This window comes from Aspergillus foveolatus (assembly GCF_047715535.1).
Source record: "Aspergillus foveolatus strain CBS 279.81 unplaced genomic scaffold BDW70scaffold_2, whole genome shotgun sequence".
Lineage (NCBI taxonomy): Eukaryota > Fungi > Ascomycota > Eurotiomycetes > Eurotiales > Aspergillaceae > Aspergillus > Aspergillus foveolatus.
The window spans coordinates 390,392-415,013 of NW_027396066.1; the positions used below are offsets into that span (position 1 = coordinate 390,392).

Below are 24,622 nucleotides of genomic sequence, written 5' to 3' on the forward strand. Positions count from 1 at the left end.
AGAACACCTAGAGAGACAATTTAATGGACCGAGAATAACGATTAGAGCTGCTCCTAGTAGTGCTTGAAGGGTGTACAATGCTGTGACATTCGTGTTCACGGAGTCCGCCGGGTGAATAAGCGTGAAGTAGGCGAATATTGAATATTGGTTCCAACAATTGGCCGGTTGGTGTAGTTGGTTATCACGTATCGTTAACACCGATAAGGTCGCCGGATCGAGCCCGGCACTGGTCAATTTTTTTTTCGCATGTTTCTGTTACTGGGGATGGTAGATGGTAGGCCTGACTACTAAGTCATGACAAGAATTGATTATTTTTTGCGCCGGGGTTGATATTGTGTGTTGTGATTGGCTGGCTTCTCAACCCAGGAAGGGCTCTCACAGACCTTAACCTATACCGAGTCCGAGAGTCTTATGGTTCGTTACCCGCACAGTAACCACGAATGGGGTTTTGCGCAGCTGCGTGTTTTTTCATAAGTTTTTGATTGCAGCCACATAACACATGATTGGCTGGTTAGTGTAGTTGGTTATCACGTCTCGTTCACACCGAGGAGGTCGCCGGATCGAGCCCGGCACTAGTCATTTTTTGCTGCATGCTGGTATGAAGGCATGTCCTTGCTAGTCCTTGTAGGATAGGGATGGGTTCCAAAGTCTGCCGATAATTTGCCCATGTGGTGGTGTCAATGTGGGCCATCTGTCGTGTTTTGCCCTTCCATGAGTTCTATTGGCCAGCCAGGGTTTGACCCCACTCACGTGCCCTAATTCTCCACCCGCTACCAAATCTAGTTTTTTGGCGTTTTCTTCATCTATATTGCTCTACTGATTTATCCATCGCCCACAAGAGCAAGAATCCACTGGCTGGTTGGTGTAGTTGGTTATCACGTATCGTTAACACCGATAAGGTCGCCGGATCGAGCCCGGCACTGGTCAAGTTTTTGGTCTCTGTTAATTCTTTTCTTTCAGTCTTGATCCTGTTTCTTTTTTTGATCATCGACTGCGATATTTACACGTTCGACCCCGAGACTTTAGTGTGCAAAGGTTGGCCTTGCTGGATGCGTGTCATCGATTAAGCTGCAATGGCAGCGAAACGTGAGGACTGGCCCGGACATAAATAGACTGGTCTTTGCTGCCGGGAACGAGGAGAGGGCTGGTAGGAAGGTCGAGTAGAACGGGAATATGCCTGAATAGTTTTAGCATTATATCGGAGAACCCCAACTAGGTGCCTTCCAATTCTTGGTTCAGATCGACTGTCTCATGGAAACTGGAACTCCTTAGTCTGCTAAAAGTATCACTTAGTTCGCTGAGTTAGGTATTCCGTTGCCGCGAACAAAAAATGGACAGACAGATGGTTATTGCGTTTGCTATATGGATCACAAACTAGGCCACCGAGTTATTCCTGCTTTACGCCGTAGGACTATACCAGTCAATGCCCATTAGCTTCTCCTTCTGCCTTTAGTGAGATCGCCATCAACGCCGCCTAGCACTCCTCCTTTACTGGTATGTTCTTTGCAATCTCAGGCATTTGCTCGCCTTCTTTCATGTCAGCAACTATGGGGGAACAAATTATCGTTCATTAGCCGGTAAGCCCTGATCAACCTGCTACTCGTCATTAATGATGTCGGATACCCCGTGTAGTTTCTGCCACAATTCTCGCCCCCAGTACGGCTTCACCAACCTCCTACCTCTCGCCATCTGCGTTCGGACGTGCACCTTTCCCGCTGGTTCGATATGGCGCATGGGCAGACTGTACATCTTCTACGTGCTCTAATCCTAAGGCTTTTAAAAGCAATGTTACTACCGGAACGAGACATAAAGTATCGGTTCAATACTCGCAAGCCATAAAAGGTTCGGTAGTAGTAGCTTGTAGTCAAACTATATGGTTAGGATCAGGCAGACGGGCCCAACGACAGGGCGAGATCGTATCGTCATGCTGACTCTCTAGTTTCGACTGACTCGGCGACTTGACTCGATCCAGGCATATTGTCGGACACATGCCCAGTGTGGTGCTAACAGTGCTGTGGTGCCAGTATTACATGCCCCTTTCTGACGGCAGTCACCGTCGCTATCACCGGAACTATCTATAATATGTCAGGACAGCTTGCGTCGTCTAACGAGTCACATAGCTTATGTACCTACGTAGGCCTAAGAAACGAATGCATATCGAAGTTTACATGCCCGATAGTCATAGCAAATGCCTATACGCCGTGCGGTATGCATCGTGATTCTGACAAAAGACCGGGCAGTAAAGTGCTTGACCCTCTTCCTGAAAGAAAGGGAGATCAACTACTGAGGCCCAACTGTGTATTATAACCAAACGCCACTGTCCACTTCGTAGAGGAGCAGATTGTACTCGAACTCGGGGGCTGCTCTGTTTCTCCTAAAACTGGCATGGGATTCAAAAGCGCAGATACACGCCACGACATATACTTGTTGATTTGAATGACTATTACTTTGTCTTTGACCATTGTTTTTGTGCTCTTTCAGTGACGACCGATTGTCTTGAAATATACTGTTAAAGTGATGAGTTGCGTTGCAAGGTGACACATAGGGAGGGTCTGGCTTTGAGTATCAGTGTGTCAACCTGAGGAGGTTCCTCCTTACTAATCAATGTTCAGCACCTCGCTCGTTTACTTGTCTGTTTGATGCTTCACAATATTTGTATGGCAGGGATGTCTGATGTTTTACACTGTTTATATGGCAAGGATATCTCCTCATCGAGAACCTTCTTTTTAGACCTTTGGAAAGGTATAAATTGCCTATACAGATCATAGTTAGGAGACCAAGATTTTTTCAATACAATCATTCGTTACAGATATTGATTACATAGCCAAATTTGACGCTGGCAACCATCTCAATAGCCCACACAGTGCAATGTGTCGGGGCATACTGTCCTATGGCATCGCCTGCCCCTGGGGTCGAGCTCGCTTAGTCATCATTTAGTAAGCTAGATATTCAAAGGCGGCCACGTCGGCCATCCAAGAATGACAATGGTCCGTCCCATTCCACACAATGCAGTCTTCACGTGATCTCAGTAACTACCGTACCGTCCATACAGGATACAGCTCGCGCGACCGCGCTGAAACCTCATACGACTCGGTGTGGATCGCCAAGTCACGTGACTGCGCTAAATTGTTAAGTCAGACGACCTCACTTGAATATTTCACACTGTAACCACTTTACACTAAATCAACCTCGTTACAACCTATGATTCTCGTAACTAGTTATGAACTAGTTTACAATGGATACCGAGCACAATTACCTCAATGACCAAACTGTCATTAATGACTTAATCAATATATCAATTTCATCTGAGAGTGGATCTTTGAATGAGAATGACACCCGAGGTCGCTGAGGTTTTAGCGTGGTCGCCTGACCTGTATGAATGTTCTGCCTTCAGAAAAAATAAAACCAAAGGAGAGGCGAAACAGACTGTCTAGTCCACTTCGGATAAGAAATAAAAACAAATGACCAGTGCCGGGCTCGATCCGGCGACCTTATCGGTGTTAACGATACGTGATAACCAACTACACCAACCGGCCAATTGATGAATTATCTTTTTATTTTAGTGTAACATATGAAAATTTACAGGACCACGCCTTTCACGGATATCAAATGCCGTCTGTGGCCCGACCTTTGGATGTTGCGATTGCTGAGAGGTGGTCCAAGTATACTTGAATGTTTGATTTTATTCTGTTATTATTAATTTTGCACCTGTCTGTGTCTTCACAAAGCGTGTATCCCGAATAACATGCCAGGATAATGACCGGCTTCACCGAATATGTTCAACTTCCTTGTATTTATATCGATTATGCTATCTGCATCGGCGTGTGTTCTTCATTGGTCTGGCTTGTCTTCATCACCGTGCCTGAGATGACCCACGGCCCTGTACGTGCCATATTTGACTTTATTTCTTCTAGCGTTAAGTCTTCAGTCTCTGCCTATGAGGGGCTCGGTAGCTACGTTTGGGACTTTAACTCGTCTTCTCTATTGTTCTGCCCTGATCACCGGCAATCCTTATCTCGTCTAACACCATCCTACCACCGACAGCAGATCGACCCTAGTTTTGTTCAGCAACTATGGCTAACCAAGCTGTTATTTTTACCTGGTGAAAGTATTATATGATTAAGCTCTGACTTGGTAGACTATAGACTCTCTCTTTCTCCTTGTGTCCTTGAAATCTACAAAATATGTCATCATCAAAGAAACTGTATAGTATTATATGATGCCAATTACTGTCAAGTAGCAATATCTATATACATGTCACACCACAACTCCGGCGCCAAACAAGATAAAAAAGGACATTAAAACCCGATACGTGACACTGTAACGGGCGTAGGTAGTATTGTTTTCAACTAGCTGTCCTGTATAAACGAGTATCACAAGCTCAGAGAAAGAAACAAAAGATAGAAGCGCAGATATCTTCCTCCCCCCTTTTATCAAGCTTTCCCAATCATACGTCAAGACTTCCGACTTCCCGGACTCGCATGCCAACGGATCTCTTTCCCGAAGTTATGAGGAAGGATCTCTTTTCCTACGAGGCCGCAATTCCGAGGCTGTACATTAATGTTGCAGAAACCCTATTTAGGACCAGGTTGAGGGCATGGCCGACAACCAAGATCCAGGCCATAGCCTGTGACAGACACAACCCACGTGGGAATATAGAAATAAGACGCGCAGAGTACCTGCCTATCCCAACAACTGCTCGAAATGCACCCCAAAAACTAATAGCTTGAGCCCAAATAGACAAGGCTGTTCTTGTTTGCCAACAGGTACATCGGCTCCATGGTCGTCGGATTAGCCTTTCGTCCTCGTAACAGCCTATGTAGTGTTGAGGTAGATTTCCTCTATTGCACCTGCAAGAACGACCTCCTGCTTAACTCGGAGAATAGCAAAGTACCCGCCCCGACTTCCCTCTTGCTGACGCCGGGCGTCACCGAACAGGCCCTTGCTGATTGGATCGCAAAATATTGCTGATCTTGTAAGAAGCATACCTTCTAACGCTTCGGCACAAACAAGACAGTTGTGTCAAGGGGTCAGGATCCGGAACTTGTAGTTTGGGTTGGTTATTGCTTCAGACTCAGGCTTGGACTGAGAAGTAAAGAGAAGAGACTGGGTGGTTGGAGCCACGCGCACAGCTCCGCGGTGAAAGAGGGCGGATGCTAAATTTGGGGCAGTGTTTGTGTGACCAGATAGCATCATGGTTAGTTTCGCTCGAGTGTAATGGCTGGGCTTGTATAGGCGAGGCATATGCATAAATACTAAGACAAACATGATGGGGGAATAGGAGCTCAATGAGGTTAAAGTATGCATGGTTTTGCCATTATCATAGCATTATTAGCAAGACTCCTCAGACTGCTTGCTCAGGTGGTGTCAGTATGTACTGCAATATCTCCTCTGCAACCTTAGACGCGATCGTCTCCTGGCCTTTGACCCGATATTGTGCTTAGCTAGATACTCGCCTAGACCCTCCAGCATGAACTAAGACTGGCCCTGATACAGTGCCAGCGTTTCGGGGTGTTTGCTGTCAATAAGGCCTCCCAGGTGCTTGCAGTCAATCCTACCAACTGTGAAAAGAGGAAGCCTGCATTTCTGGAAGCTTTCAGGAAGGATTGCTTTGATTAGTTGGGGGATGCTTATGCTATCAAGCATGTCTTATAGAAGGAAGATGCTGACTCGGGAGATGAGAAGAAAAGGTCTTCAATGCCAGTAAACTGGATGTTAGAGCTTGAAGGTTGGTATTTTGTGGTTGCCTTGTACTAGGGGGCGACGATGGCTCTGTATGAGTTAATGAGGCCGTCATCCAACCCAACTGGGTAGAATATCAGCACAAGCCATCAGAAGAAATTGTGCGGTGGAATAAAGAGAGTAAAAAACATACTGCAGTCCGAAGAAATTTGTCCACCACTAATAACCTATAGCATCGCACCAGGCTCGTAAATCACACCAACCCTATACACGAAATTGTTTAAGCGTTCTAATGCAGGGTACTCTGCTGCATCGGGTACAACCCTTGCTACTTTATCCAGATTCGATGATTTGCAAGGGAAGGCGGGGAGACAGAACTTGATCTTCCTGCTGTTTTAACAAACAAGTAAACCCGGCCAACAAAATATTCACGGCTAGTAAGGTGCTAGCAATTATCCTGGTTAGTAATTTTGGGAGTTGTCTCAAAGAGCGTCGTGGTCATTTCAGCTAACCTCATGTGCTGATCCGACCCCTCAATGTATCAAGACCTAAGGAAGACAAAAAGAGCATCTATTATCAACAAGATAGAGAGTCAATTCTCAAATAGCATCCGCTACTTAGCAGGCTCCCATGTTTGTATCCTGTAGCCGCTGCTACTACTTCCAATGATCCATGGCCCGGTTACGAAGCTTTAAGTTCTTGGCACTTAAATAGACGAACACCCTCAAATTTCTCCAGTCTCTGATCCTGGATAATCTGCTGAACTGTTTTCAAATATGATATAGGTGTTCTGGGGCAGAAGGTAGCTGAGCAGTTGACAAGACTGGGTCTGGACTGAGTGGTTCTCTGCCCAAGCTGTCCAAGAGTTTGAACTCCCATGGCAGGCATTTGAGGGGAGATGCTACAGCTGGGCATCTGAGTAGTATTGGTTAATTGCTGGTTAAAGTAACCCTATCTATCCAGATCTGGAACTGGCTACATGGCAGTCGGCTAGACTGCTGTTTTGGCTTGTATAGACGGGGGAAGAGGGAATAGATTGATACATGCCTCAAATCCTGCCACCCGACCCAGCGTGTAGTGTTCGACATGATATAGTGATACAGAGATAGAATGTGGGCAGCCATGGCGGTCAAAATACTGGACTGGCAGTGAAATCAAATGGAGGCCAGAGTAGAGATCAGAAACTAGTCTCTGGACTGGATACCAGTAGAGGCCTTGGGAACCAACAGCAAGGCTGTCAATATAGGCTAAGACACTGTAAACATTAAAAATGGACAGCTGTTGGTTCCAGCTTCTGTTCCGCCAAATACTAGGGACACAGCTAGAATCTGCACCACTAGTCTCGTAGAAGACCTTTTCCTGCTGCTCTGCGAACTTTCTTGATCCATAGGTTGCTTGGCTGAGCCAGCCAGGGAGTGCTAAACCTTGGGACAGGGCCAAGACTAAACCTTATTCAGGCTATGGCTTGGTGATCCAGGTAGGTTCTGCTTGTGACTATATCCTACATGGCAGTCATTATAATCTCCTGGAGAGTAGAGAAGCTGCTCTGCCAGTGATACTCTAATTTTTGTTATATTTATTATATTTACCATATCCAGGTTAGTATCGCCTCTATATTATCTGGATCTTGCTCATACAAAGCATGCCACAGGTCAGTGGCCCAGTTTAAAGTATTCTCATAATTACGGCTAGACTGATAAGGTGCGCCGGTCAGAGGGTCTGGGCTATATTCTCGTATCTCTGTGGCAGGTAGTGACCTGCTGGCTGCTAGAGAGCCCCCAAGCAGGCTATCAGGGACAACACAGGCCAACTCAGTCAGCAGGGACTGGACAAGATCAGGACTTATATAGCGATGTGCTGTAAATGTGTTGGACTAAAAGAAGGCAAGGGTGACTCGGATTCTTCGGGAAGTATATCTTCTATTTGAGGGAAGAAGTCATGGGTGGTATGAAAATCTGGCTCGGCTCTCAGCAGGCACAGGCGTATATGGCATCATCATCGAAAACGAAGATAAAGAAGAACGGCATACGAGGGGAATCGCAAAGCGGATGCATACTAACGAGCGTATTGCAACGCCGGGCGGGCACCGTTCGGGAGGCCAGGAGGCTGCATGGTATTGAATCGGGGTATCTTCGGGAGTTGTGGAATACAGCGAAGAAGCGGTACGTGGGCGGTGAGGAAGAGAATCCGCCCTCGTTTGCGAGATTTCTTTTGGCATATCCGGGCTGGTAGGAGATCAGCGATGACGCGGAGGCCATGTATGTCCTGGGGACAATGTAAGGGGGTGGCAGCGGGACGATGGCGAATGCAATGCAGAGCTTTGTTCTGGGGATGGTCCTGCACCCGGAGTAGCAGCAACGAGCCCAGCAGGAGGTTGATAGTGTTGTGGGTGAAGGGTGCCTGGGTTCGAAGATATGCGACGTCTCCCGCTTGGGCGTGCGGTCGTGAAGGAGGTTCTGGGATGGAGGCCCGTCGTTGCTGGGAGTATGCACCCCAAAAAACGAAAAGAAAAAATAGGGCATGGATGACTGACTGCCTGCATCTGTTATAGATCTCCCGCACTGTCTGACCCAAAACGACACCTATAATGGCTACCATATTCTTGCAGGGGTCTCTCGTCCACGGGAACCAATGGGCCATTCACCGGGACGAATCTCTTTACCCAGATCCGGAGACGGTTCAATCCAGCACGGTTTCTAGAGAAAGAATACCCTGCATACAGAGAACCACTGACGAGAAGCCCTATTATCAGGCGGTTTTCGGCGTTTGGATTTGGACGGCGGATCTGTCCGGGCATCGAGACGGCTGATCGGTCGCTGTTCATCCAGGTCCTGTTGTTGGTCTGGGCGTGCATTGTAAGTAAGAGGGTTGATGAAAACGGAAATGAGGTGGACGTGCCGTGGTATGGCTATACGGAAGGGGCGAATTAATGCCCAAGAGGTTTGAGATCAGTCTGGTGGGCAGGGGAGGTAGAGTGGAGGTGTTAGGGCAGAGTTTAGGGTTGGCTTGACATGATCGAGCCAGGCACGGCTGGCAGGAACTCTCACTGATCTACTTAAGGGAAAGTATATGACAAGGAGCCAGGACTGAGGAAACATGGTTCACTGGTTTGCAGGTGATTGACTGGTGCTGGTGGCATGACTGGCCATCTATAATCCAGTGGCACGGAAAGTGACATCAGGCTTGAGTCAAATCCTGCAGAGATATAACCGTATCATCCTTTCCCAAACTCCCCAGATAAAGATAAGGAATTCCCATTCAGCATTAGGCCTAAGCATTCAGTTCTCAGCCTTCAGCCCTGTTCTATAGCACTAAGATCCTGGGTTAAAAAAAATCAAAAAACAAATGGCTTCCCAGGGCACCCGCGCCTTCGAAGACGAGTTCAACGGGCAGAACTGCGAGGGCCTGCACCCTGGAGAACAGGAAGTATCCAACTATATGCGCGTCGTACAGCCGCATGAAGAGAGTCGTTCAACGCAGACTCAATACCGTTCTGGATCCCAAGCCGCCGAAGGTTCAGCTTCAGGGTACGATGCTAACTCTGTGAGTAGCCAGTCATCAATTCGCGTTCAGATGCTCGGAGAGGATTATTGACAAGCCCAGGAGATGGATGACGAGGAATCTTGGGCGAAGACTCCATCTGATCTGTTAGGGGCCTTGAGGAATGGATAGTTAGATTTTTGAATCTCATGTCCCAAGTTGAGGGGGAGAATGTCATGGTATGTATATGTGCAGTGCTTCGGTGGCAGATCGCCCAACATCTCGATGTCACGGCGTGGGTCTTTGTTTTTATAATGTTCTTGATTCGAACATCTATGCACATCAACACCATCTCTCCCTCCTGCAGATCTCTGCGAATATTCCGTTCCTCGTTTGCCAGCCGGCTCTCCACCCTCTACGCAATAATCCCATGCGGTAGCAACGTCATCCATCTCCATACCGAGTAGTAATTTCCAGGAATCATACTCATCCATCAATTTTCACGCTTTCTGTCCAGAACTTAACATACAACTAGTCCAGTTCATCGTCAAGTGCCAACCACAGCTGTGTTGCAAACAGCACGAACATATAAGCTGAACCAGATATTTGCAGGCCTTCTAATACTATTCTTTTAAACCAGGCTGAGATGCGGCAGGTGAGAGCCTGAATCCTTGCACAGAGGCGGTGGTGGGATATATCGCCTTCCCAGTTCTCTTCCTGCACGCCGTGGATTGTTGTCACGCCGATATCGGACCCATAGAACCAGCCAGTTCGGCCGTTTCAGCCATTTCGCCATCAAGTGCATGGAACTCACCATCTAGGGCTTTCTGCCGGAGACCCATGTGAAGGACGCGTTTGATCAAGATATGCCTTATAGAAGCAATGTCCTCTGCAAATTGTCTGGGGAAAGTATCCCCAGAGCTCAGTCCATAGGGTGTTCCTCAAATATAAAAGAGCGGTCTCTGCAGAAAAAGGGCGATGGTCCGCCCCGTCTCATGAGTCAAGAAGGTTAACCGCTGCTTGTTGATGCCAATACGCGGCTCCTTGATTTCATAGACATTTTTCTAGAGACCCTGCACATCCTGGAATCCCACATCCAGATATGGCTCTATCGAGTGAAGAATATTGAGCATGTGTGCATCCAGACCGACGGCGGGCTGGATGGGGTGGGATGGGGATGCCTGGGTACCGCTCGAAGAGAGTGCGTTGGAGTGACGGAGACGTAGATTGATGCTAAGAGGCCAGCTGGGCCGCCGGCGGATGGCGACGATACATGCCGGATGAGCTGAGTACATATGGTTCTGGGCTGGCGTGGATGGAGGTTGAGAAGAACGCTATGAGATACCGATGCGATAGGTGCGCTCAAACTGGCGGCATTTCAGCAGCAGTTGACGGTCTAGACGCGTATTTCTGGGGCCCATGACGGATTACATCTAATATCTTACTCCCTTGCTCCAGCCTAAGAAATGACCTGCAATCCACCCGTCGCCGGGCCCTGCACACAGAGTCCTTCCGCACTGAACCGGCTCCCATGCACCGGGCAGTCCCAGCTCTTCTCGGTCCCATTCCAGCACACTACTCCCTTCATGTGCGGGCAGATCGCGCTAAGCTTGTGCTGGTTCCCGTCTTGGTCTCTGTAAACAGCAACCGGCTTCCCTTGTTGGTGCAGCACTCCTCCCTCGCCCGGGACAATATCCTCGATATCCCTTACATCATTCTGCACCCACCGCTTGTACTGGGCATTCACCTGCAGATCATGCTTGAACATCCCCATGATCGACTTGCGGATGCTGTGTGTACGTCTGGGATTGTAGAGCGCTGCCCACGGGTTCTCGAGGTCCTCAATCTCGTCTGCCACGAGTCTGCCCGCAATTACACCGTGTGTGAGTCCATTCCCGCTATCCCCAGTTATCACGTACGTACGGCTTTTCCCCTGGTTCGTACCAATGAAGGCCATGTAGTCGACCGGCTCCATGACCTGCCCGCTCCAGGCGTAGTCGACTTCTCCAGCGGCCGAGAAGCGCTCCCGAGCCCACCGTGCCAACTCTTCAAATCGTCCCGCTGTATCCTCTTGTCCGACTTTATGGTCACACCCCCCGATGACCATGTAATCGTCGGTCTCATTACATCCCGTCAGCCGTATATACTTGTACGGCTCGGCGGTGTCATATATCAGACAATCCTCGACTGAACCCTTTGGAACCCGCATTGCGATGCAGTATGTCCGGTAGTATCTCATCTCCGCAACGATAGACAGTTTCTGCAGCGGGATGTTGGTTGCTTCGACGACGTTTGATGCGGTGACCGTGTATCCCCGATCCGTGGACATCTTGACGCCATGGTGCTCCTCGTCAATCCCCGTGACGCGCGTGTTGACATAGCACGAGAATCCCGGCTGCTGTGATAGCCAATCAAGGAGACTGGCCAGGTATCTCGTCGGATGGAACGTCGCCTGTGCCTTGAACACAGCCCCGTCTGTCTGATCAACACTCCCATCCCACCCCTTTATCCTCAATCCATCGACAAACTGCGCATCAATACCCGCCTCCCTCGCGGCTTCCGCGTCCTCTTTAATCCCTTTTAGATCTTCCTCGTGTCCGCTCTGTCCCTTGGGAATGTTACTGATCTTATACCCATTTAGGGTTCTCATCTCACACTTCTCTCGGATGCCCAGCTCCTGACAGATCTCCTTTACCCGCTGTATAGCCCAGGAGTGACTCTCCGCCGCCACCTTGGCCTTTTCAGCACCATGTTTGGCTCTGATATTCGCATACCCGTCATCCAGTGCGCTGGCCAGGTGCCCGCTCGTGCGCCCGGATTCGCCGGAGAGAATGTGCCGCGCTTCGAGCAGGATTACTGTATGGCCGCGCGTGACGAGCTCGTATGAGGTCTGGATCCCGGCAATCCCGGCACCGATGATCGCGATAGTCTCAGCATCGGGGTTGGCGATGTTGGTGTCTAGGGAGGGAAAGCATGGGTAGTCGTGCGGTGGGAAGGTGTGTGTCCAGACGGGGGAGGTTGAGCCGGAGGTCTGCAGAAAGTGCTTGTGTGTTTCGATGGAATGGTTGATTGAGGACGAGCGCGAATGGGTCATTGTGCTTTTGTTTCAGTTCTTGGATGTCTAAAGGCTTGAGTTGGATGGACGGAGCATGGGTGATGCTATGATAGGAGCAGCGTTCTCTACGGTTGCTTCCTCACAGACTCGGCCCGCTGATTGATTAATATACAGGTAGTATGTATGATATGCTGCTGTTTTCAATCACGTCGCATCAATCGCGTTGCTATTTGTCGCGTCAGAATGTGTTATCACTTACGCTTGTACTCAATCATCATGACGTGGATTCGAAGTCGTATCTGAACCGTCCACATGCGTTCATGAACCATGTCCAACTCAAGTCCTGTTATGTGAAGACATTGGAATCATATTCCAATCCTACCATATTGTTTGGTCAATCTTCCGGCTAGATATACATGATGTTTCTTGGGTGGACTTAAACCGCAGTCCATCGGCCACTAGCCCTAACCCACTAGGAAGTGGGGAGGTCGGTCCTAGAGGGTGTTGACATGCCAGAGCCAAAAGTCTTATTCTATTCATCTTGTTCAATAAAGAAACAGCATTGCCGAGGTTACCGTTGTTATTTTCAATTCTTCTGCTCCACGACGTGTATTTTCCCGTCGTATGGATCGGATGACTCGGATAGCTTCCTAAAGGCTGAGCCGTCTATAATGAGAGACCACGAGTTTGAGGAAATTAATGTGGGCCATATCTAAACTTGATGGAGTGTATACTATTGGTCCTGATGCTGCCTGGGCTGAAACCTCGGAAAATATGGCACTGCCTTGTTAGAAGACATCGCGGCGATAATGCTTCGTTAGATAATCATCACGCATCCATCTTAAGACAAAACGGTGTAAAACATGTTGATGTACGTTGTTGACAGGCGCTGTTGATCTCACAGTTGAGCTCGTAAAATATTCCAAGGCGAGAATATAACCCAAGCTGGATGGCAAGTGTAAACTAATCCATTATTTACACCTGTTGCAAACCATCCATATTCGAATCACCTAATACACCAGTATTCAAAACAGATTCCCATGTCTCAGCCGTCTAAATGAGAACTGTGCCTAGCATCCATTGTTCCCCTCCCTGGCTAAACCAACCCAATCTCTATGACTTCCCGCAACAGCCCCGTCATCCAAAAGCGCAACCCAAGTGCCCTGCTGGCTATGCCGTACAAACCTCGCCTCATCCGCACACCCGGCCGAACCTCCTGGCTTCTCAGAGGAAAGCGCATACGCAAGGTCCATCTGCCCGGAACTCGTGCTCGCGCGCCTATAACTCCCATTCTGCTCCCAGTGTAGACAGTCCTTGCAGTGGACGATCGTCGTGAATGAGTCTTCGCTCACGTCAGAGTGGATCGGCGATACAGTTGCGTTCCCCGTATACGCAGCTGGGAGGGAGTACTCGGTTGTGTAGCGGAGAGTGTGTTTGACGGTGTTGCTGTCAACGAAGGCGACGAGAAGCAGGGCGTCTGTCATTGAGCCGCCGAGGGAGATTCCGCACCAGCCGGTTGGGGATGAGCAGTTGAGGTATCCGATGAAGTCAGTCGCGTCAGTTTCGAGAGCGTTTGAGGGGAGCGTAAGGCCGAATCTTATGGGGCTGGCCTGCGACTCGGATGACTGCGTGACCGGGATAGACCAGGTGGAGAAGGTGATATTTGTGGTCTTGTCGGTGTAAGGGGTCCCGGTGGGATTCTGAGCGTGTGCTGGGGAGGAGACTGCAGGTGTTCAGGCGCACTGAGTTAGAGGTCTTGTCCAATACTACTACGGATGGTTAGGGTAAGGGCGTACGGGTGGTGGCCAGGAGGCCGAGGGTCAGCGCGAGGTTGGTGAAGGCCATGGTCCTAAGACCTGAGCCGGATCCCTGTAGATTACATTCAGCTAAGAGAAGAAGACAAGGAAGACTTGAATATAGAATGTCTCTCAGATGCCGTTGACGTAATTAGATACTTTGCGTGTGCGGCATTCCAGCATTCCCTGCGAATGGTTTATACGCGGCACGTGGAATGTTGAGCAGGCTGATAGTGATACGAATATGGGATCTTCACTGCTCTGGCCCAGAAAATACGTCAGTTTACCAGGCGAGCAGCTGGTAAGGATCAAATTATCCTTAGGATACAGCCATTGACCATAACGGGGGCAGCGCTGACATATAATTCAGTATGGTCCCATTCGTAATAGGACAAACACGAACTTGTTTCTCCCAGATATTCTGTATGAAGCAGCAGATCTTATTCCTACTGTGAATGCCAGCCATGGATGACGCAACGTTTGACAAAGATAAACCTCAGGGGACCCCCATTTCCACCTTGACCCTCCATCCTCCCAGTCCGCATTTCAAACACCCAGACAACGTTCCCCGTTGACAGCGAGTCCAGAAGCCGAGCATAAACCAGGCGGCGATAATTTTCCTTCAAGCTCACCACACCTGCCGGCACGTACGAGGTTGCACAGAGCGGGAGGATCCCGGACCGGGAAACTCGAGTATATCCAACAGCATCTGAGGCTATGCATACTTGAGACGGAGAACTGGACCGAGGCCGAGGCGAATCCGCTACGCAGATCTGGCAAGCAACGAGAACAGGAGAATGAACAAGGACATGGAAGGGCTTGGTGTAGGGGATACGGGTCCCCCATTCAGCTGGTACATGAGTATGGACAAATATAAGCGTCCGATAACTGTAGAGTCGTCTGCATTTCCTGAGAAACGGCAGAGTATAAGGCTGGTATCAGAGAAAGGTCGAGTCCCACTAGCTGAACAAGAGATAGAAGAGGAGGCAGCTTTGCTCTTGGAGGGTTACTAGAGGTTATCGCTCGCTGCCAGATCAACGACCACCTAATCTGCCCATTGCAGCTCATACGAAACCACTTTCGTCCCGATGACGGGCACTCGTAGGAGCTGCCCATCCTGCTTGACCGGTATGCCCACCGTACCCTCATCCGCGTCCTGCAGTCCCTCCGTCGACCCATGGGCAATCTCGTTCCCATCACGTCTCAGCGTCCACTTCCCCCTTTCAAACACTCTATCCAGCGCAACAGAGCCACTTCTCCCTTCTTCATATACCGCAAGATCAAACAGCAACCTCTTCCTCTCTTTAACGTAAACGGCCCGGTAAACATCGACGTCAAAGTCCACCTCCACCAGCGCCGGCTCCCCATAGTGCTCCCTATTCTTAGCCGCCCACGGATTCTCATACAGTCTCTTGAGTCCGTGCTTGACATTCAATCGTGTAAGCGGGAGGATCGCATTTGAGAGGATCGGCGTAACCATCACGAACTTTCCTTGTTCATCATAGACACTGTCCTTTCGCGGGTACATGAGCCCTCCCTTTATGATCGTGGGGTTGAGATATTTGTCCGCGTACGCCAGTAGACGATTCTTCGTATCCTCGTCTCCCATCTCTGCAGCCCACGCTGCAATCCAGCCAAAGACGCCTCCGGATCCGATAAGTCGCCGATTGAGCGGGCTATACTCAATACCCCCCGTTACAACGGATAATGTCCCGTCCTCTTGAGCAACGACAGACTCGCTGATCCGTTCGTTGTAGACTCTCTGCACGAGATCGTGGTTCCATGCGTTCATCATTAGTCCGCACCATGCGTCGCCACTGGGACCGGAGACGACGATCGAGCGCTTGATGTCGCTGCGGTAGAAGGTGTTGAAACCGCCTTCTGGCGTTACGATGCCTCCACCGGCATCTTCCCAGGCTTTGACGTACCCCTTAGTGACTTCAGAGGCGACGTCGGTTTCCCCAGACAGCGCATCATTCAGTCGGAACCCCAGGATAGGAACCTGGTTGCAGATCTGGTAGATACACCAGGGCTCACACGCGACCCCAATGTACCCCTCCTGCACCATATTCCAGTACACCTGGTCGTTGACAGATTTCTGGTCCCACTCAAACTTATACCCATCGGCTGGCCCAAAAAGGAATGCATCGTACACCATCGTCAGCGCGCCGGGCTTCGTGTACCGATCATCATCGAAGAGACTGTTATACATGGCGCTCATGACTTGCACATACGCCGAGTACATGATATTATCCGTCTTGATCGGATCATAGCTCATTTCCTTTGCCGGGGTCTGCAAGAACCCCCCGCCGATGCTGGCATCGTGCCAGTAGAACCAGACGTCTGCTTCCAGCATCTTGGCAATGATGCGCTCCATCGTCTCTCTGAAAAGGCCTGGCGCTGCGGGAAGACGGTGAAAGTGCGACAGCGCGAGTGCATAGAACATGTAGGCGAGTTGGTACCGGAAGGCGCCAAAGCCGTCGTTCATGTCTGAGCCGCCCATCATGTGCGTCCAGTCGCCTTTGAGTTGCCGTGCGAGGTTGCCAATGTGGCGAATGGATGCGACTTGGCCCCGGGTTAGGATATCGAGGCTCTCGGACTCCCTAGTGTCCTGGGTGGTGTCGTTGGCGTGTGATGCATGTATTTTCTTTAAGATACGAGCGGTGACGGTCTCCGCGTCAACCGAGTCATTGAAATGGTCTACAATATAGCCGTCCCTATTGAGGAGATAGGTAATAGCCGTATGAGGGACCACATACCCTCCAGGCGCAGTTTCGTCTTCCTTTGCTTTAGCAAAGACACGAAACCCCCTGCGTGCAACGTCGATTTGGGCCTGCGTCCCTGTTAGGCCGATGAATCCCGGGTACGCTTCAAGGAAAGCCTTCATGACATCTGGCGTGTCACGATCGGGGTCGACAGAGACGTAGTACGCCTTGATTGGCTCAGCTACCATCTTGAGGTCCGCCAGGACGCCAGACAGTCGTCCCAGAGCCCGGGGGCACACGCGGATGCAGTTTGTGAAGCCGAAGAAGACTAGCGAGTATGCTCCATGGAGGTCTGCGTCTGTGAAAGTGCGTCCGTCATGGTCGACAAGGGAGAAGGTTGGCCGCGATGGAGCGGCTACTGTCATTGCGAAAACGCCCGGGAAGGCCAGCAATAGCTATTGCACAAGCAAAGGACGTGACTCTTCCTGTGATATAGGGGATATCAGGCCAATGCATGGGACGGGCATACCTGCTTTATAGTATCCTGCGAGTTGTGGGCTGATGCCCGAGGCATGGCATGCTTGTTTGAGCGGGGTATTAACACATATTTATTCTTTTCTCTTATCATTTCATTAGGCATGATGCATTACCCTAGTGCAGCCGAATATGCGAGATTGTCCCGGGCTGCTGCGGACAATTGGCTAGTCGGGGTATTCGAGTCCGGCTTCCTGCTGACTGTGGGGAACGGTGTTCTTATTCCGGTTGACGCTAGAGATGCAGCTTGGCCTGCTTTTGACTTGTTTTGGCTAAGTCATCTTGAATGGTAAAAAGCTCCCTTGTTTTGTTAGTGGCTGTGTCATATCATATAACTCAATAGTGCTTACCGGAGATCCGCATCTCCGGTATATTGACCCGCCCCTTTTACTCCCTTCCTTGAGATCCTGGCCTAGAAACTCCTGTATGACGCTGTTGGCGGCCTAAATTGGGGTCAGTGATTCCGGCTTGAATGATGTACAACCCTTGTCTCTCTTCGTTGGCAAATAATACCTTGTGCACTGTGGGTCGAACATGCAGACCCCAGAGCCGTCCCGGTTGAGAAACGCCACATAGCCTCTCTGAGGACTGCTACTGCCACCTAGGCAGCCGAGTTAGAGGGAACCGGTGATCCAACCTCGCCCAGTTCCGAGATCCCGAAGTTGCTGGTTTTGCAGGGTTAGGCTAGCTAGGTGGAAGGGTGCGTCAGCGAGCCAAAGCCAACCAGCTACGTTACAGCTGTGCACTTGATCTGGTAATCCGGCAAGAGTATGGATGAAGTAGATACCGGGATGTCCAATACCCTTAGGGCTCTTATCTGGTTCATGTAGCCGAGGCGGATATACTAGTTGAAGTGCGATCTGTAAAACGCTGCTCACAGGGCAGGAGATGGTCTAATCTCACTAAAAAGAGGGATGTGTAACCCTACCTTCTCCACCAGAGGCCACGACTGGTATAGCCCTCAATGTAACATGACGGCTCCTGACCAAGTAGGGCTCTGGATTCCGCTCTCTCCTGTGCCCCAGAACCCCTGACCTATGGTCAGCACCGATAAACACGGCTGAAGATACGGTCAGCTAGAACTCGCCTATCCTGTCTCAGGTACTTCGTAAATGACATGTAAGGCTGCTGGTTCTGGAGTGCTGCATCCATCCCGAACTTGTAGAGTCAGCGTCAGGCTTACCACCCGAGACAAGACTGAGGCAGCTGATACTGGGGAAGGGCTTAGTAGAGCAGGGCATTACTGCCTGGAAGCATTGGATGGGCAAGACAAGGTTAACCTGGCCAGAGACGACTCAGATATTGTCATATGGCGCTGAGCCAGATGGGAAACGCTGCTGCCGCAGGGCTTGTCAAACTCGCAGAGGCATGATGGTACAAGAGCACTTTACAGATATATATTTACTGCATTCTTTATGGACACTTCCCGAAGACCGAAACTACATCTGCCATGGTTTACATTCATGTTTCTAGTCCATTTGTAAGCCGTGGCTCTACATTTTCCTTTCCTCACCAGGTGCCCTTGATATCGTCTGCGATCTTTTCTGCGAGCATATCTATAGGATGAAGATGGTCTTCAGTTCTGCCCAGAAGGAGTGGAATGGTAATAGAGTGGGTTCTCTTACAGACGATTGACTGAGGAACGTCTTTCGGCGCATTAGCTTTTTATATACAATGGCATTGATTTCGATATGGTTAACTGCACTTACTAGGAGGAAGAAACGGAAACGCAGAGGCATCAACCACGCGCACTGCAATGTTAGTACCTCTAGTCAACACTGGGCAAAGAAAGAGAGCCCTACAGTTCCCCGTCCCAAATACCTTCCCCACTGAATTTACCACCGCCGTCTCATCGTCCTCAATCCCCATCTTGCACGTCCCCGCCGCATGGGACATGGTATACACCGCATCCTTTAGATAGCCAACAATCTGCTCATCAGTCGTGACATTCGACCCAGGGTAATACTCATCCCCAACCAATACGCCTTCCAGTGCCGGCGCGCGGAAGATAGTCCGCAGCCGCTTGAACGCTGCAACGGCGAGCTCCACGTCGGCGGGATGGGTGAGCCAGGCTGGATTGATGAGTGGGGAATCCCGCATACTGGGCGAGGAGAGTGAGACGTTCCCGCGGGACTGAGGGCTCATAAGAATTGCGAGGAGGGTCACGTAGTTTCTTCCCGTTGGGCCGCCGATGTAAGGATTGTAGAAATTTCCGGCGTAGGCCGGGAAGAGGCCGTACTGTGTCTCTGGCCAGTCGCTTGGTAGGGATGCAATCGCTGCAGGAAACACATCGTTTAGCAGGATAGATGGTTGTGTTTGTGTAGGCCTATACCTTGCTCAGTTTCAGCCGACAGGCCGCCACGAAACTCCGGCGGCAGTCTTTCAAAGGCAGCATAGTCCCCACCGGGATTCGACAGCGGTCCTGCTTGATCTTCGTGGTAGAGTGTTGCAGCTTCAGCGGCGGCCTCTGGGTCTCTCAGTGCATACGCGGTCTCAACATTCACCCCATACGAAACCCCAAACAAGACATGATCTTGCATATTCTGTCCAACACCGGGTCTGTCTGCTACAAGAGGGATCTTGTGCTCTGCGAGTAAGCCAGCAGGTCCGACACCAGAGACCATCAGCAACTGAGGCGACTGGAAAGCTCCCGCAGAAATAATGACTTCTCGTCTAGCGAGCAGGTCATAGGTACGGTTGCTGACCATATCACTGATAATCACACCTCTAGCCACATTTCTCTGGAACAAGATCCTCTCTGCCCTTGTCTGATCAAAAACTACCAAGTTCTCCCTTCCCAAGAAGGGCCTCAGGAACGCGGTCTCAGACGAGGCTCGTTTTCCGGTTACTTGCTCGATAGTATGCACCAACCATCCCGAGCCCATAAGCCTTCCGCTATGAAAGCCCGGAATATGCCCGATCTCTACCTCAGGCATAGCCTCAGCAAGCCAGCTACTGAATGGCTGAGCGTAGTTTGGGTGCGTGAGTGAAAGAGGACCGCCGCTTGCTAGTGCTGCTGGATCATAGCTGGGTGTGGAGTTTGCGAACCGCGTTGACATGTCCGGCGGCGTAAAATAAATGCTTTTCTGAAAGTAATGGAGTGAATTATCCCAGGAGTAGGAGGAGTCGTTGACCATTGCGGCCCAGAGATCCATTGACCCGGCATTAGGTCGTTCATAGTTCATCGCGTTGAGGGCCGTACACCCGCCGAGCTTGATAGCAAGTATTGTAAATAGGACTCTCATCTGCGTGAAGGTATCAACAGCTTACCGTTTTCCCGCGGGGATAATGTATAGATTGGTTGTTCAGCCCCTGCTCGCCTTAGTAGCCATTCTTACCTAACCACCATCCCATAAGGGGACATCTCTCCAGCATTAGGTACGATGAAACGAGACGTACAGCCTGAGGCGTAGTCATAAACCCCCACTCCACCAGCGGATTCGTGATACTCGCCGCTTTCCCTTCATACAGCCCTCCATTCCCAGGTATGATGCTCTCGTTGCCGGTAACCCGTTCGTAGAATGTCCCTGCCTCGATGACGGCGACTCGGACTGTTGAGTTTTCGGATAGCCGGGATGCGAGGGTAAGACCTGCGTTGCCGCCGCCGACGATGATGTAGTCGAAAAGGGCATTGCCGCCTCTTTCAACTGGTGAAGTGAGGGGACTGCATGACCCTAAAGAGAAGGCAAAGGCAATGGCTAGCCGGAGTAGCGTTTGATGCGAGTGCATGTTGGGCAGGTAATGGGCGCTTCGTGCTGTAGGGTGGGGAGAAAGAGGCCAGCAAGAATAATGCAAGCGGTGACTTCAGTCTATAGCCTTTATAGTTCTTTTTCGTTTTTTCGATTCGATGGCGTTGTGAGACTCTGTAGCATCTGTTAGGGGTAGCGGCTGCGTCACCAATGCCGAAAGACCGCAGGTGAGTTGACGGGGTTCTGGGTAGCATGGATGAGCAGCGAGGCCCGACCTGATTCTTGGACGTACAGAGGATTTACCGCACTGCCTACATATGAGCAGGATAAAGCCGAGATCGTCAGTACCATCGGGACTCTATGGCTTATTGCAGGGCTGAAGACTGAGATACTCCGGTCGAGAAAAAAGCAAAACAGCCAGTCTAGCCCCCACACCGTTCAGGAGAAAGGTGGCTTTCGCTTCTAGATCCAGTTTCTTCTCTAACTAGACTAGGCCTGGGAGTGGTTTGTCGTTCACAACCCCAAATCAAGTGCTAACCTTAAGGCTTGTCTCCAGGTGTAGCCGTTGGCATACCCCAAAGGATGAATTAGGGCTAGCCCGAGTTCGGCCGACTTTCTTGAACTACGCTGTATAAATGCAAACTCACATCGTCTATCTGAAAGAATTGAAGCTCGGAATCTGGTTGATTGCTTTCAATATATAGAGATTCGTGTGGCAAAGCTTGTTGAACGATCTAGAGCTATAGTATGCTATGTCACCTAATACGGCGGCAATTCAAGCGCTCGGCCAGCCTGCCTCACTGCACCGTACAGAGTTCCACCAATATCATACTATAACCTTCTACTCATCGCAATCCTTATCATTCTCCCCCTGAGCAGCCTGAGTACCGCTCGCACTCTGTCCGGCCTCCGCGTTATACCCGCCAGATCCGGAGTTCAAGTTGGAACCCGCCGTCTTGGTCTGAGTCTGTCCCTGAGTCTGTCCCTGAGTCTGTCCCTGAGTCTGTCCCTGGGTCTGCCCCTGGGTCTGTCCGTCTCCCGCATACATGCTCACCAACCAGTTGACCAGATCGTTTAGATTCCAGAGCTCCTGGCCATTCGTGGTAGTAACGGGCGCCGCAGTCGGGGTCGATGTAACAGCTGTAGCAGAAGAGTCTGAGCTCTTGTCTGCATCCCAGCCGCCGTAAACACCTGTGCCTGGACCAGTACCGAAGCCAGTACCATAGCCAGTACCAGAGCCAGTGTTTGTATCTGAAGTTGTGCCAGTCAGTGAGCCACTGTCGTCACTGCCGCTGTCATCGTTCATTCCCCAGCCTTGGCCCCACGGCCAGGTCCAGCCTGTACCAATGCCGGTACCAGTGCCGGTGCCAGTGCCGGTCCCTGTTGTTCCAGTGGATGTGGGTTCTGGGAGATATGTAGGTTCAGCTGTTGCTGTGGGCGTTTGTGTGGAGTCACTTCCGCTAGAACCGACATCGACGTCGAGTTCCGATCCAATCTCGCCTGGTTCCTCGTTGGCGTCGCATTGGAGGTAGACAGAAGAAGCATAATAAGCGAAGTTGTCTGCATTATTCTTCGAATCTTCCGTGTCAAGAGACAACACAGACTCATAGCCATACGCGATATCTTCTGTTCCAGGACTGTACAGAGCGTCCGCGTGTGCGTACTCATGGAGTGTGATGGCAGCTTGGTCGAGATACCCGCAATAATTCGAGACCTTGGTGCTGGCGTAATACCCTGGGCAGTTGACAACTCTGTTGAGAGTGGGGTACGTCATGGCCGCAACATTGCCAGCGCAGTAGTCTTCTGCCGTGGGCTCGCAGTAATACTTTAGCTGGCCTGTCGTTGTTGCCTCTTTGGCAATGGCATCTAGCCGGCCAGCAACCTCCTCTATATCGTCTTCGGATGTGGACTTGAAGTATTTTTGAAAGAGAGCGCTACCGGTGCGAGCATCGGCCGCCGCAGCAGTGGCCATTTCAGCTGCCCGGGAGATCGCATCTTGCACGACCTGGTTGTATTCGTCGGAGCATACGAGAGTGGAGCGGTCTTCCAGGCGTTTGCTGGTGTCGGTTGGTGCTGTGAACGAGATGTTGTTGGATTTATAGCTGAAGGTGAGGAATCTCTTCTCGTTTGCTAGCGTCGTGTACTGGAGGAGGCCTTTCGCGACCGCTGTGTATTCCTGGCCCGGAGAGAGCTCGTAGAGGTCGGCGATGTCGAATACAGATCCAACTGTTTGATTTGGCGAGAGTTGGACGAAGCCATCGGCGGTTAAGTGAGAAAGGATGTATTCAACCCGGACGCCGGTGAACTTGGGGTCGGAATCTATATTTGTTAGCTATTTTCCACACATGCGTCGAGATACTTACCGCCACCCCTGACATTGACTTTCCTCGTTGGGAACTGATCGAGAATACCACCCCTCTGGACGAGTCGAAGACCTTCTGTGCCTGTATTTGTGACCTCCGCTTTCACAGTTGAATTTCCAAGCGACTCGAGGGTTACGTCAAAAGAGTGTTCGGCAACGTCCTGCGATGCTTCCTGGGCCAGCCTGGGGAGCAAAATCGGCTTTCCAGAAGCCAAGGTCAAACCTGCCAGCAGATAAAAGAAAGGAACAAACACCATTTTAAGGAGTGTGGGCCGTGGCCTAGAGAATGACTGAATGAGCGTATGGTGGTCATAACCCTGCGGTCGGATTATCGGCTTATATACTCCTCGGTTAGGCGCATGACTATAACTTGGGCTTTGTTTCAAGGCCAGGAGGATAAAGCGTTTCAACGGCATTTTGTGGCACAGGATCAAACAATCACAAACTTGGCAATGTCCATCTCCTCAAGTAGATGAGATTCGGCGAATACCTGCTTTGGCTGGTAATAGGAGCCGGGCCCTTGGGTAATCAGGGTCTGGGCAGGAGTACTGGCTAGCCGACGTTGCAGGGTCTTCAGCGTTGAAACACGACAAGAAGCCACCTCCCACTCTCAGAATGCGTCAGAGCTCTGAGCGGCTCGACCGTCAGGGCTTTGATCGGCGATTTGACAGGTGGCGCGGAGATTAAGAGACTTGAAACACGCCTTGGCGTCTGGCGAGCCGCCTGTAACAGACTAACTGCCGCATCGCTTACATTATTCCACAACCTCAACGATGGCTTCAATAAGTGGCGAGGCCTTCATTGTGATTTGTTCTTGTGGTCGGTTCATAGAGCAGATACCCCGCGCTGGGTTTTTCAAAAGTGTCCCTGAAATTCGAGCGACTTATGCACTTACAACAACTACCGCAACCATTATCGTTGGCGTGTAACCTTGTAGGAGTATTCGGAGAAGACAGAATCAAAAACCAATGTCGTAGTTCTGAAGGTGTGGTTCAGAGGACACGGTCGATACATTTGGGGTCTCCAAACACAGACTAAATTTGAGTCAATCGGAGTCCTCGGGCACAGTTGTGGAGGTTTAGGCGGAGGCAACAAGCATAGTGTCCACTGAGTCCTCACAGGCAGACGCTGATCATTCATAAAAAGTTGCTGCTGCAGTTCCGAAATCTATAGTCGTTCAACCCATCCCTCGATCATCAGCGACTCCATCGGTCATCGAGCCCTTGAATGAATCGGCGCTGCCCTACTCGACCAAACTCATGATTGCCGAGTGATGAAAAATGTGTCAGCTTTAGGGCCCCATCCTTCTGGGGCTCGGG

General features: G+C 50.5%; 8 protein-coding genes and 4 non-coding genes across 12 annotated transcripts; 5 read left to right on the plus strand and 7 right to left on the minus strand.

Annotated features, from left to right (window-relative positions):
* The first annotated feature begins 159 nt into the window (after nucleotides 1-159).
* On the plus strand, nucleotides 160-233 carry BDW70DRAFT_t22. Its single transcript has one exon. It is a non-coding gene; the product is annotated as a tRNA-Val (tRNA).
* Nucleotides 234-505: 272 nt separating this feature from the next.
* On the plus strand, nucleotides 506-579 carry BDW70DRAFT_t23. The gene has a single exon. It is a non-coding gene; the product is annotated as a tRNA-Val (tRNA).
* Nucleotides 580-853: 274 nt separating this feature from the next.
* On the plus strand, nucleotides 854-927 carry BDW70DRAFT_t24. Its single transcript has one exon. It is a non-coding gene; the product is annotated as a tRNA-Val (tRNA).
* A 2,534-nt stretch (nucleotides 928-3,461) lies between these two features.
* On the plus strand, nucleotides 3,462-4,268 carry BDW70DRAFT_126739 (uncharacterized protein). Its single transcript, XM_073735136.1, has one exon. It carries the CDS (start codon nucleotides 3,757-3,759, stop codon nucleotides 4,117-4,119), a length of 363 nt encoding a protein of 120 aa, XP_073600623.1. The 5' UTR covers nucleotides 3,462-3,756; the 3' UTR covers nucleotides 4,120-4,268.
* BDW70DRAFT_t33 lies at nucleotides 3,463-3,536 on the minus strand. The gene has a single exon. It is a non-coding gene; the product is annotated as a tRNA-Val (tRNA).
* A 3,110-nt stretch (nucleotides 4,269-7,378) lies between the features above and the next one.
* BDW70DRAFT_126740 (uncharacterized protein) lies at nucleotides 7,379-8,742 on the minus strand. Its single transcript, XM_073735137.1, has one exon. The coding sequence runs from the start codon at nucleotides 8,320-8,322 to the stop codon at nucleotides 7,738-7,740; it is 585 nt and encodes a 194-aa protein (XP_073600624.1). The 5' UTR covers nucleotides 8,323-8,742; the 3' UTR covers nucleotides 7,379-7,737.
* A 1,879-nt stretch (nucleotides 8,743-10,621) lies between these two features.
* On the minus strand, nucleotides 10,622-12,256 carry BDW70DRAFT_155469 (FAD-dependent oxidoreductase; the record flags this gene model as incomplete). The annotated part of the gene is made up of 1 exon (XM_073740037.1): nucleotides 10,622-12,256. One exon carries the CDS (start codon nucleotides 12,254-12,256, stop codon nucleotides 10,622-10,624), a length of 1,635 nt encoding a protein of 544 aa, XP_073600625.1.
* Nucleotides 12,257-13,145: 889 nt separating this feature from the next.
* Nucleotides 13,146-14,310, minus strand: BDW70DRAFT_38535 (uncharacterized protein). The gene is made up of 2 exons (XM_073743889.1): nucleotides 14,014-14,310; nucleotides 13,146-13,940 (listed from the first exon to the last, which is right to left on the minus strand). Exons 1-2 carry the CDS (start codon nucleotides 14,060-14,062, stop codon nucleotides 13,288-13,290), a joined length of 702 nt encoding a protein of 233 aa, XP_073600626.1. The 5' UTR covers nucleotides 14,063-14,310; the 3' UTR covers nucleotides 13,146-13,287.
* A 748-nt stretch (nucleotides 14,311-15,058) lies between these two features.
* Nucleotides 15,059-16,966, minus strand: BDW70DRAFT_146785 (uncharacterized protein; the record flags this gene model as incomplete). Its single annotated transcript, XM_073738625.1, has 2 exons — nucleotides 15,059-16,730; nucleotides 16,773-16,966. The coding sequence occupies 2 exons, from the start codon at nucleotides 16,964-16,966 to the stop codon at nucleotides 15,059-15,061; spliced, it is 1,866 nt and encodes a 621-aa protein (XP_073600627.1).
* A 323-nt stretch (nucleotides 16,967-17,289) lies between these two features.
* On the plus strand, nucleotides 17,290-17,672 carry BDW70DRAFT_126750 (uncharacterized protein; the record flags this gene model as incomplete). The annotated part of the gene is made up of 2 exons (XM_073735138.1): nucleotides 17,290-17,553; nucleotides 17,603-17,672. A coding segment is annotated over one exon (256 nt), but the record flags the coding sequence as incomplete, so codon positions are not given.
* Nucleotides 17,673-18,761: 1,089 nt separating this feature from the next.
* Nucleotides 18,762-20,981, minus strand: BDW70DRAFT_146786 (GMC family oxidoreductase; the record flags this gene model as incomplete). Its single annotated transcript, XM_073738626.1, has 8 exons — nucleotides 18,762-18,808; nucleotides 18,878-18,898; nucleotides 18,962-19,003; nucleotides 19,055-19,528; nucleotides 19,585-20,464; nucleotides 20,523-20,564; nucleotides 20,652-20,892; nucleotides 20,926-20,981. 8 exons carry the CDS (start codon nucleotides 20,979-20,981, stop codon nucleotides 18,762-18,764), a joined length of 1,803 nt encoding a protein of 600 aa, XP_073600629.1.
* An 801-nt stretch (nucleotides 20,982-21,782) lies between these two features.
* On the minus strand, nucleotides 21,783-23,560 carry BDW70DRAFT_155473 (Deuterolysin metalloprotease family-domain-containing protein; the record flags this gene model as incomplete). The annotated part of the gene is made up of 2 exons (XM_073740038.1): nucleotides 21,783-23,260; nucleotides 23,305-23,560. 2 exons carry the CDS (start codon nucleotides 23,558-23,560, stop codon nucleotides 21,783-21,785), a joined length of 1,734 nt encoding a protein of 577 aa, XP_073600630.1.
* Nucleotides 23,561-24,622: the final 1,062 nt, after the last annotated feature.